Below are 12,642 nucleotides of genomic sequence, written 5' to 3'. Positions count from 1 at the left end.
TAATAAACATTACCTGAAACAGTAAGGCATAATGAAAGAAAATATTCATTTGTGTTATGTGTCTGTTTAACTGTAAAGAAGAAACAAGAGGGAATCAGTTTAGTTTCATTTGTTATTCCTTGACCATCTGATCCTATTCGCAGTGCTGAATGCAAAGTATCGAGTCACATCTGGGATATCCAATCGTCTACCAGACTTGTTTTTTTTTTTTTTTCCCTCCTTTCCCTCATGTAGTGATGGAATTCACTGTAGATTTTTCTTCTTGTGCTTTATTTTAATATTTTGTTCTTTATTGTTTTTATCTTGGTAGTTTTCTCATAAACACACCAATGTTTTTGTTCGCTGGCTCAGTAATTAATAATAAAAAGGGTGCCTGCCAAACAAAAAATAATTAGGAGGAATGCATAAAGGTCATCATAACATAACATGTAGGTGTTTAATTTGTACCCCAAGTTAAGTTATATTAAAGAGTGATGTGTAAAGAACATTGTCTTCTAATTTCTAGGAGCAGAAAGAAGCATAGTTTGGAAAAATTACAATTGATTAATAACTACATTAATTGTGCTTGAGCAATAACAAGTGATTTTAGTTTAGTGTCATGTTTGCATGACAAATCGTGCTTGGCTTCAGTTTATCTTTAATTTTGCACTTTGCAGGTGCAGTGATCCCTGTGTTGTGATGGGTTGTGTTTTCAAGTGTCATTTGTTTGGAAACATGTCTTTTAAGGGATAACTCACTTAAGTATTAGCACCTTATGCACTATAAACAAAAAATAAAATATTAATAAAATATATAGTTACATATACAGTACATATAGTACAAATGTTCATGTACTGTATACCCCAGGATTTTTACTCTACATTTGAATATCTTTTGGGTAAATACTAATTTTTAATAGGAATATTTGAACCTTAGGCTCTAGTTACCATGTGATTGAAGAGGATTAAAATGTAATTTCTGACTTTCCGCCAGAAGTCATTGGTCTTTTAAGTGGGCACAAATGAAGGGAATTTAATACCATAGCCACTCTTCTCAAGAAAAATAATTCTAAGAGCAAGGCATCTATTATAATATTGTTGAATCTCAAAAGTAACACCTGGGTAACTGCTAATGAATGATCTGCATGTCCTTCCTGGGCTGACTAGTGTTTGTGCTTATAAATTCTCTATGACAAAAACACTAAAGTGGTGAAATGGGGACATCACAGTTCTACAAAATGATTTTTGGTAACCTTCTCAGTTTACCATATATTTCCTAGAGGAATGAAAACTATGTTTCAGGCCTGGTATTCGGAAAAGATGAAACAGTATCTTAATATATTTGAATCATTTTCTTCTCTTTCATTTACTGATGTAGCTAAATCAGTTTTAGGATTACAGGAGGCTAGAACCCCCCTTCCCAAATATTCCTCATCACAACTATGAAGTACAGTGGTGAGATCATAATGTTTTACCTGTTGTCATTGAGTAAAGAACAATTTGTGCATTTTATTATTAACATCTGTAGGAAAATGTGAGTGTTTAGATCTTCTCTTAACTACTTGGTTAATCTGTTATTCTGAAACTTGATATAGTAAGTCTGTAGTGGATAGATGGATACATATAGTTTGTAACTAATAAAGAAAATGGTTAATGTTTGTTTACATTCCTCACAGCCAATAACAATTCTATAAGCATCTTCCACCAGCACTATGTATCTGATTGTAATATCATAAGGAGTGCTTTTGTGTAGATGTTACTATTTTTAATTTTATGTGTAGAGGTTAGTTTCTAGTGAGTGTTATTAGGAAGGATTATGAAATGTGTTTATATTATTCTTTGAGGGCTATTTATTTTTTTTCCATTTTGGAACAAGGCTGAATATTTTTCCAAAATATTTCCAGAATACTTTTTTTTTTTTAAAAACACACAAAACAATGGTTTTGCACATAAATCAATATAAAATATTTATTTATGACAAATGTCCCTGTGTTTTATATCCCATGAACCTCTACACTATGTGAATTCACATATCTGTTAGACAGCATAGTTCTACAAGGTATGGTAACGTTGGAAGTAGCCAGTGGCATGCGTGGCCACATTACACTGCTTGCAGTATGAATTACATTGGTGCCACTGTTTCAGGCATCTGTTGCTGCATACTGTGACAGCTGTAGCAGCTGGCAGTAGCAGTCTTCAAGCAGCTGTCTTTGTGCGACCAGCGGCAGTCAAGCTGGCGGTGGCGATATCGGTCATAGTATGCACCTACAAATGCCTGAAACTGTGGCACCAGTGTAACACATACTGCAAGCAGCATAGTGGTAACAAATAGAGCTGAACTATAATGTAATGGGGGGTTTTGTCGATGTTTACAGCTGATTGCCAACCTCTACCCCTGGATTTCGACACCCTCCCTGAAAGAGTTAAGCAATTGGTTGTAATAGTCACTGTTTTAACTTAGATATTACTTAAATGTTCTTTTAATTATTTTTGGAGGAAAATGTAAGCAAATAATATCCTGTAGTTTGCCAGTTTGAAAAGAACCGAGAGAGAGAGACACAGATAAGCTTGTGTTGAGGCTAGCAGCGGCTCAAACTGATTAACAGAACCCATGAATTGAATTTCTGTGCCTGTGTATTTGCTGCTTTTGCTGTACAACTCGGCAGGTAAACAGTATAAATTTTGTTAGACCCTTCTAGACACCAAATAACATAATGCTTTGAAAAGCATTTCCTGTTTCTGAATGTGTGGCTGGAGTTAGTTTAAATTTGCAGTATTAATTAGAAATCCTGAATTGCACTTCCCCACTCACAGCTAGCTGCATTGTACTCATGGGGCATTTGCAAATGGTTTTGGTAATTAAAGTTTTAAACTCCCTTAAAGAGATTATCAGTATTCGTTGTTTAAAGTATCTAATGAGGCCTTTGAAATTTTAAGTCAGCAGGCTGCCTGGTAGGTAGTCCCTCTGGAATTGATGATATAATCTCATAGGATCCATGCAGGAACATGAACAAAAGGGCAATTTGGGGAAATGAAAATAAATCAGAGTTGTTTGACAACATTCAGGATAACTAAAAACATTAAAGGAATCAAACTTAACCTTATCTTTATTAAGTGTTTGCAAAGATGTTTAATAACCATACTTTTTTTTTTTTTTTTTTTTATTTCCAAGGAACTTGTTTTTCTTTACATTCTTAATTTTCTTTTGTGGCAGTGGCTTTGCATTGTTACAGTATGTGCTGTGTCCATTCCATAGGTGCAGAATAACTATCTTGCTGTTACTGGTCTTCTAAGGTGATGCTATCCCCTCAGTTATTCACATGATATCGTTACCCTAATTATTATAGAAGATTAAGAAATTCCTTCAGTTGACATGATTTGTTACCATATCTGTGAATATTGTGGATTTTTTCTTTTTTTACACAAGTACAAATTGGGGGCAATTTTTCTTTTTTTTCTTTTCAGAATTCACTGTCTTCTTTGTTTATGTATCTGGTTTGTATTAATCTTCTTTGTTTATGTATCTGGTTTGTACAATGCTATATACTGTATATGCTGCCGTTCTTTACTATATGCTGTAAGTGCCTTGAGCATGGGAAAGGCGCTATATAAATAAAATGTATTATTATTATTATTATTATTATTATTATTAATCAGTGATACTGAAAACTGCTGTTTAATTTTAAAATATATTGGCTGCCAGGGAAGAGGAAGGCTTAAGAGAAGGTTTATGGATGTGGTGAGAGAGGACATGCAGGTGATGGGTGTAACAGAACAAGATGCAGAGGACAGAAAGATATGGAAGAAGATGATCCGCTGTGGCAACCCCTAACGGGAGCAGCCGAAAGAAGGATTATTTTCATTAAAACTTTTCATTTAAATGTCCTGACTGCTCAAGTAAAGGCTATTTTGCCTAGAGCTATAAAGCTTGACTTTTTTCTTTATTTTTTTTTCTTTCTCTCCTCCTGTTCTTTATAAAAGAATGCATACTGAACATAGCCTAAAATAGCTTTTTCCAAAGCCAGTAATCATTTAGCCCTTTTTAGCTTGCCTGTCTGTGACCTTCATATACCCATTCACGTTGTATTTCAACAAATACATGGATTAGGATTATTATGACCAGTTATGATTTCCAGTGTATTTCTTTAATTGTTAAGATTCCAATCCGATTTGGCCTCGCCTGTCATAATCATATAGGTGACTCAAGTCTTTTAGGTGTTTTTAAATTTGTGATGGTCAGATTCTGTATTTCAAATATTATAATGTTACACTTTACAGCATTGAGATATATATAGCTATTGTATGTATAAAAGTGATATATACAGTGTATGTATATATGTATATATATATATATATATATATATATATATATATATATATACATATATATATATATATATATATATATACACACACCTCAGTTCACGAACGTCTCGGTACACGTACAACTCGGTTTACGACCAAAAAGTTCGCCAAACTTTTGCCTCGGTTCTCGACCACACACTCGGTATACGAACAAGCCAGTTTCCCTTTCGGTTTGTGTGCGCCGATGATTTCCGCACATGTTGCATTGTTCTCAGTCAGACGTGTGTGTGTGCTTTCGCTGTGAAGTCTTTGTGGTCTATTTCATTTCCCTTCCGGTTTGTACGCGCCGATTACTGTATTTAAGCAGGTGTTCAGCCTCTCCCTGTTCATTGTTCTCAGTCAGACGTGCGTGCTTTACCTGTTAACTCTTTGTGCTCTACAGTATTTCGTGTGCTTTTGCAGTTAACCATGGCTTCTAAGCAAGTGAAGAGTGGTGAGAAGAAAATGTTGCAATGTTACTTTTCTCTTTTTTCAAATGTTCATTTTTTTTCCCCTGTGTTTAAAAGTCATTTAAAAAGAGTGTTTACAGCGATCGGGTTGTAATGCTATTAGCGTGAACTCCTGCAATGTTACTGTCTTGGTTGGCTTTTAAATAAAGTTCGGATTTGTTCAAATGTTCCTTTTTTCCCCCCTGTGCGTAAAACTAATTTAAAAAGAGTGTTTACAGCGATCGGGTTGTAATGCTATTAGCGTGAAGACCTGTAATGTTACTTTCTTGGTTGGCTTTTAAATAAAGTTCAGATTTGTTCAAATGTTTCTTTTTTCCCCCCTGTGCTTAAAACTCATTTAAAAAGAGTGTTTACAGCGATCGGGTTGTAATGCTATTAGCGTGAACTCCTTAATGTTACAGAGAGAGAGAGAGGGCTTGCGTGCTGCTGAGAGAGAGAGAGAGGGCTTGCGTGCTGCTGAGAGAGAGAGAGAGAGAGGGCTCGCATGCTGCTGAGAGAGAGAGCTCGCGTGCTGCTGAGAGAGAGAGAGAGAGAGCTCACGTGCTGCTGAGAGAGAGAGAGAGAGAGCTCGCGTGCTGCTGAGAGAGAGAGAGAGAGCTCGCGTGCTGCTGAGAGAGAGAGAGAGAGGGCTCGCGTGCTGCTGAGAGAGAGAGAGAGAGAGAGAGGGCTCATGTGCTGCTGAGAGAGAGAGAGAGAGGGCTCACCTGCTGCTGAATGAGAGAGAGAGTGAGAGAGAGGGCTTGCGTGCAGCTGAGAGAGAGCGAGAGAGAGGGCTCGTGTGCTGCTGAGAGAGAGTGAGCCTGCGCATGCAGCTGAGCAGGGAGCCTGGGTGTTTGTGTCGGTGTTATTCAATGTTTTTACATTAGTTTACTATTACACTGTGCATTCTATGGTGTAATTAACTATATTTGTGCTTAAAAATCTTAAAAAAAATATATATTTGCATACAGTTTGTACGGTCTGGAACAGATTAATTGTATACTGCAGTTGGGGACAATATGCCTGCATGTGCCTACCCATTAATGATGGGTCTCTTCCTTGTACTGTTAGTCTCTTTGATTAAGTTAAAATATTAAAGACTTTTTAAAAATATTAGTAGGAATTGACTCTACATTAGAAAAGTTTGACTTTTTTTTTTTTTTAATCCATTTTGGACATCCCTTGAAACACCCCCAGAATGAACTAGTATGTAAAGCAATGTGTTGTTCAACCCAGATTGCTTGAATTTTTAGGCAGTACTTCAAGTTACATAACGAGACTGACTATAAAAGTATTCAAATTTTAAAAAGGAAAAAAAATCAAGTAGTATTAACCTAGTCACGTCAAAGCACATATTTACAAATTAATTGGTGTTTATTATGCTTTAGCATTTAGGTTTATATAACATTACTAGCAAAATACCCGCGCTTTGCAGCGGAGAAGTAGTGTGTTTAAGAGGTTATGTAAACATATATATACATATATATACATATCTACATATACACATCTACATATATATATATATATACATATATACATACTGTGTATGTGTGTATATATATATATATATATATATATATATATATATATATATATATATATATATATATATATATATACATACACATCCACATATATACACACATATATATATACACATATCAACATATATATACACATACATACATACACATACATATATATATATATATATATATATATATATATATATATATATATACACACATACATATATATATATATATATATATATATATATATATATATATATATACACACATAGATGCCATATAAGGTCTTCCTTTTTCCTTGCTTCGCCAAGGAAGGAGCCTTTTTATTTAATCCACGGGTTCTTCGCTTTTTTTTTTCTTTTTTACGATTGTTATAGTTCTGTTTGTATACCACGTTGTCAGTTCAGCACTCCGGTTGTAATATGACCAAGCCGTGCAAGCTTACTGTTAAGAATGCAACGTATAGTTGTACAGGAGAAAAGCAATCTTGCCTCAAATCAATGGCAACCTTTTGTAGGTCTATGAACTTAATTTAAACTTGAGGTTTACACGGTGCTTTGTTTCCGAAGTACCTGCACTCATGAATATGTCTGTATGCATCAGTCGCTCAAATCCCCGCGCTTCGCACCGGCGAAGTACTGCTTTTAAATTTTTATTAAGAAGAAAAGAAAACCTTGTTAAATTGAGGGAAAATATACCAATAACAATTTGTTAAGGATCTGTTTTTTTGTGAAGCTGCCTTCACACAGCCTCTCCACTGTTTTATAAACGAACGCCATATAAGGTCTTCCTTTTTCGTTGCTTCGCCAATGAAGCAGCCTTTTTATTTAATCCACGGTTGTCCGCTGTTTTTTTTGTTTGTTTATTGCGATTGTTATAGTTCTGTTTGTATACCATGTTGTCAGTTCAGCACTCCGGTTGTAATATGACCAAGCCGTGCAAGCACACTCTTGAGAATGCAACATATAGTTGTACAGGAGAAAAGCAATCTTGCCTCAAATCAATGGCAACCTTTTGTAGGTCTATGAACTTAATTTAAACTTTAGGTTTACACGGTGCTTTGTTTCCGACGTGCTGCGTTCAGTCAGTTCACGTGAGCCGCTGTCTTATGTGATGTTGCGATGTCCACGGCTTTATTTAATGTTAGCTAAGACCCGGCACTTAAAAGTTATCGCTACAGCAATTTTTAATCCGTTACAAAGTCATCCAAAGTCTCGTTTATACCTCGTGTCTTCTCATTAAACTTGTATCTCGCGAATATGGTATTTCAAACGGCAGCGGGAGCGTTTCTCTTTAAACTTGTATCTCGCGAATATGGTATTGCAAACGGCAGCGGTAGCGTTCTATAAACTTAATTTTAAACTTACGTTTTACACCGTGCTTTGTTTCCACAGTATCGAAGTGATCACTCGTGCTGCATTCAGGCTCTTGTGCCTTCGCAATTGTGTAATGAATGTTTTCTTCAGTGCTCTTTTGGGCTGTTCCTTGTTTTCAGTTCACGTGATTACGTAGGAGGCATGATGACGCGATACGCGACTCCGCCTCCTCCGTTACAGTATATGGACAAAAGAGGTTCCAGTTATGACCATTACGCGTAGAAATTCGAAATGAAACCTGCCTAACTTTGGTAAGTATGCTGTAAGGAATGAGCCTGCCAAATTTCAGCCTTCCACCTACACGGGAAGTTGGAGAATTAGTGATGAGTGAGTGAGTGAGCGAGGGCTTTGCCTTTTATTAGTATAGATAATGGTAGTGTTGATATTTAGATGAGACTTTAACTCTAAACTTTAGGATTTAGAGATCAGTATGGACTTCAGCCATCACATGGTTTTTTAATGAATTATCATTTACAGTATGTACTAGGTTCATATTGTGAGATGACACCTTTATTTACCACTGTCATAGCCAGTTAATTGCGTTCATGGTGCTTTATATTGCTCTGCTACATGTACATTGTCTAAAGTTTGGTATGCCCACTTTTCTGGCCTTCATTAGCCCTGGCCATACTTTTCTATTTTGGTAACTGTGGAAGCTCATCTCTGGAGCAAACACCTCACCCTTGCAAAGTAGAAGTGGTTAAAACTGGCACAAACAAACTTACCTGTTTCTGTAACAGTGGCACAAGCCATCCATATTTTATAAGGCTTTTTATTCAAATCCTGCATTGTAACAGACAGTGCATTGTGAATGAGAAGTCATCTCACAACAGATGCATTTTGTCTATATAGTGGTACAATCAGACTTTGCTGCTCTCCTAATGACAGAGTAATTGCTATGGGTTTATGTGTAATAAAATCTATAGATAGGTCTTTGATTGCTGTTCATTTTTTGTTTATCTTTTATTTATGTTTATTCACGTTACTCCCAAATGCAGTTGTGGTGGCAATATTCATAAATATAAAGAGTAAAATTTTTTTTCTTTCTTTCAGAATATATATAAATCACCACATTTGGATTCTTAACTTCATCTCCATCTGTATCTTTTGGAGTACTTTTATAGTTTCACAATGACGTCAGAACTGGAGAGCAGTCTCACTTCCATGGACTGGCTACCACAGCTCACAATGCGAGCAGCCATCCAGAAGGCAGATGCAGCCCAAAATGCTCATGGGCCAGGCATGACTAAGAAAAATGCTTTACTGGACCCCAATACCACTCTGGACCAGGAGGAAGTACAGCAGCACAAAGATGGAAAGCCTCCTTACAGTTATGCTAGCCTCATCACCTTTGCCATCAACAGCTCTTCAAAGAGGAAAATGACTCTCAGTGAGATTTATCAGTGGATCTGTGACAATTTCCCATATTACAGAGAAGCTGGAAGTGGATGGAAGGTAAGAAGTGCCTGTTGGTTTTCTTTTTGTGGTCCTGTAATTTTCTATGTGTTACCACAAGATTACTGGTATTTTCTGATAATGCAACAGTCAAACTAATTGGTACCTGTGGTTTATATGTCCTACCTTGAAGGACATTGCCAAATATACAAACATCTATATTACTAAACGACAGTTAATTTATGCACGGCGGAAGCACTGAAGCGCATGCGCACTAGGGCGTGGCGCCCCAGAGTCAGTAGGTGGCGCCCAAACAACACAACCTGTAAACTAGACTTGCTCTACTCCACTGTGCCAGCAAAATGAACGAAGGCGCCCACACAAAGAAACCGCTTTAGTTCAAATAGGGTTATTGAATTAAATGGAAACTTTACCATGCCTATGACCTGTGAACTAACCTGAGGTAAAGCGTGCACGCCAGGTTGTACAGCCGCCCGGACGCGACCACCCACACCACCACATATACGACGACACAGCCATAAAAAAACAAAAACGAGACTGCATGAAGAAAACCAATAACAGAAGCGCGTTGAAATGAACTGTCCCAGGACACACCCACCCTCCATGATATTTCATCACGCAGTGGCTTCCCACCGAGGCGCATACGTACTGCGCCGTGGCGCACGCCCCAGAGTCAAACGCAGCGGCTTCCCAGAGTCAGTAGGTGGCGCCCAAACAACACAACCTGTACACTACACTTGCTCTAATCCACTGTGCCAGTAATATAGATCACATAACGGTCACAGACTCAAACCCAGCGGCTTCCCAGACTCAGTGGCTGGCACACGAACACCACAACCTGTACACTAAACTTGCTGTGCTCCACTCTGCCAGCAGTCGGTGTCAGCAAAGGCAACGGAATCACGCCTCCACAAAACGAAACCGCTTTAGTACAGATATGCTTATTTAATTAAATGACATTTCCCCAGACGTACCCACCCTCCGTGATATGTCATCCATCCAAATATCGGACGGAACAGAAACTGATTGCCATTCTTGGATTTACGATTCTCTATAGAGAATCGCGGGCTTACTTGTAGCCTATCTAATCTGTTGTTGCTTGGGATGATTAACCTGGATTGTAAATAATGTATCCTCTTGAGCATTAAGTTGCTATGTACTGCTTTTTCTCCATATTTGATTAATTACAGGATTACAGTTTGATATTAATTTGATTCTGGATCAGCTGGGTTTCCATTACTCCACTTCACCAAAAGCCGCATATGAAATGGACTTACTAGATTTACTTTGCTTTTCCCATTACTACTTCCTTTTACCTGCCCTGTGCAAATTATGTACTGTTAAGTTCTCTACAGGTGTAACCAGATGTGCATAATACTAGAGAGATTACTTTGTAACCAAGTTTTCTGGAAAAATGATAAGTAACTTGGAAGTTCATAAATTATTTACATTATACAATATGTAATCTTTGTGCATGGGTGATTCATTCAGGCAAACAGCATTGTCTGCTGTTTGAGGCTAGCCATATGTAGATATCTATATTGAAACACTAATGAAAGAAAAATTAAGACATTTTGTTTATGGTTTTTGTCTTTTAGATGCATTAATGCATTAAAAATGGTCCCATATGTATAACATGGAGTGTTTTTGTAAAGGTTTATTACGCTTCAGAAAAAACTAATCTTTTCACAAAGAACATACAGTATATGGTAGTATGAAAATAATTTGTTAGTTGGTTACTGAATATAAAAATCGGGAGTGGTCTCCCCTAGACTTTCTTGTATACTCAGATATGGGGATGGAAACGTTCAATGATCTTTGTTGATATAAGTTAATATATACAGAATAAACTGTAAACTTGACATACAGCATTTGCATATCCATATTACTAACCGAGAATGCTAAACCGGATGATGGACGCAGGCACATCCGGCAATGGGCCGTAGCTGCAAAAAGACGTACTGCGCAGGCGCAAAAAGAGTCCGCGAGAGTCGGCTGAGGAGCCGAGAAAGGCGGACAAAAGAGGGCGAGGAGAGGCGGATGAGGGGCCGCGAGAGGCGGACAAGACCACAGAAAAAAAGGAGTGAGCACAGGAAAAATGGAGAAATGAGGCGCAAAGAGCACCGAAAAAAGGAAAAGGCACATAAAAAAGTATTCAAACGCAAGCAAAGCACGAAACACATTGCACACGAAACTAGACCCGAAAAAAAAAAAAAGAGGCTCGCGCACAACAGCAAGGCACCCCCCCCCCCCCTACAGGCACCGGACGGGACACACACCAAGAGGGGTATTCAACAAGCCCATAGAACACAAAAAAAAGAACACAAAACCCACCCCACAGACCCTACAAGCAAGGGACGGGACACACACAAAGAGGGGGATTCAACAACACACAGGAACACAAAAAGAAAGAAGACGCTCGCGCGACAACAATCCTCACCACCCCCCCCCCCCCCCCCACACACACACACACACACACACATCCATAAGAAGTGACACCCAAAGCCACATATTCTAAAGTGAACGTCAACACCTCACACTAGACAGCATAGGTGTCAGCATAGGTGGATCTCCTTACAATAAAGCACTATTAACCGTTCAACTGCAGAAAAGGAAACATATTAACAGTGACTGCGATCCTCCTTATTACTTATCCATATTTCGCATGCTGAGAAAGAAACAAGTCATGAATACACGGTCACGGGTACAAAACGAAAAGGAAAGGATAACAGGAACAAACACACGAAAACGAAAGAAACAACAAATAGACGGCTATGCAGCATAGGTGGATCTCATTACAATAAGGCACTATTAACCGTTCAACCGCAAAAAAGGCTCCATATTAACAGTGAGTGCAATACTCCTTATTACTTATCCATATTTCTAAAAGAAAAAATGTCTCAACTCCAAAAACGCAAAGCTCAACTAAAGCTTCTAACTAACGATGTACCTAAAAGTAAAAACTTTATGAACTGCATTAGATCCTACAATAATTCATTTGCTTTTGCATATACCGGAGTAAATATCAGGCCACCAAAAGGCAATGGCCCATATTGCATTCGCATATGTGCACAAATACTGAATCGCATTGGAACAGTGCACCCTGAAACAAATCAACAACGCAAATATGCACAAATCTACATCCTAGATCCACATTACGCAAACTATCAATCAAAGTGCTGCATCGCAACAGGCACGGATTCAAAACGAAACACCTCCCGTCTCAGACATACGTTAATGGCAGCGAAGGCTACAACGGGCTTCTCACACAGCACAGGCAAATCGATTACAGCTCCAAAACAACACGTCCCAAATACTACACATGCAACAACGCGCCTCTCAAACGGCACAAGCAAAACATACACCAGGAAAATTCATTCGGATTAATGAATGTCATTTGCAATCATTGTCATTCAGTTCACTTCCCTGAAGAAACAACTGGCAATACAAGTAATACATTTACACGTTGTTGTCAAAAGGGTCAATTTAGACTGCCTTCTTTACATTCATATACTGAATATCTACAGAAGCTTATAACTGACGATGT

At 37.9% G+C, this 12,642-nt stretch overlaps 1 protein-coding gene across 1 annotated transcript in view; it reads left to right on the top strand.

Annotated features, from left to right (window-relative positions):
* Positions 1 to 12,642, top strand: part of foxj3 (forkhead box J3) — a 229,123-nt gene that overhangs the window by 116,872 nt on the left and 99,609 nt on the right. The window contains exon 2 of the mRNA XM_028807686.2: positions 8,733 to 9,134. Coding sequence (XP_028663519.1) covers positions 8,811 to 9,134 — 324 coding nt within the window. The 5' untranslated portion in view covers positions 8,733 to 8,810. The remainder of the gene's footprint in view (positions 1 to 8,732; positions 9,135 to 12,642) is intronic.

The sequence above is a fragment of the Erpetoichthys calabaricus genome, chromosome 8 (genome assembly GCF_900747795.2).
Source record: "Erpetoichthys calabaricus chromosome 8, fErpCal1.3, whole genome shotgun sequence".
Taxonomy (NCBI): Eukaryota; Metazoa; Chordata; class Cladistia; order Polypteriformes; family Polypteridae; genus Erpetoichthys; species Erpetoichthys calabaricus.
This window is presented reverse-complemented; position numbering and strand designations above follow the sequence as displayed.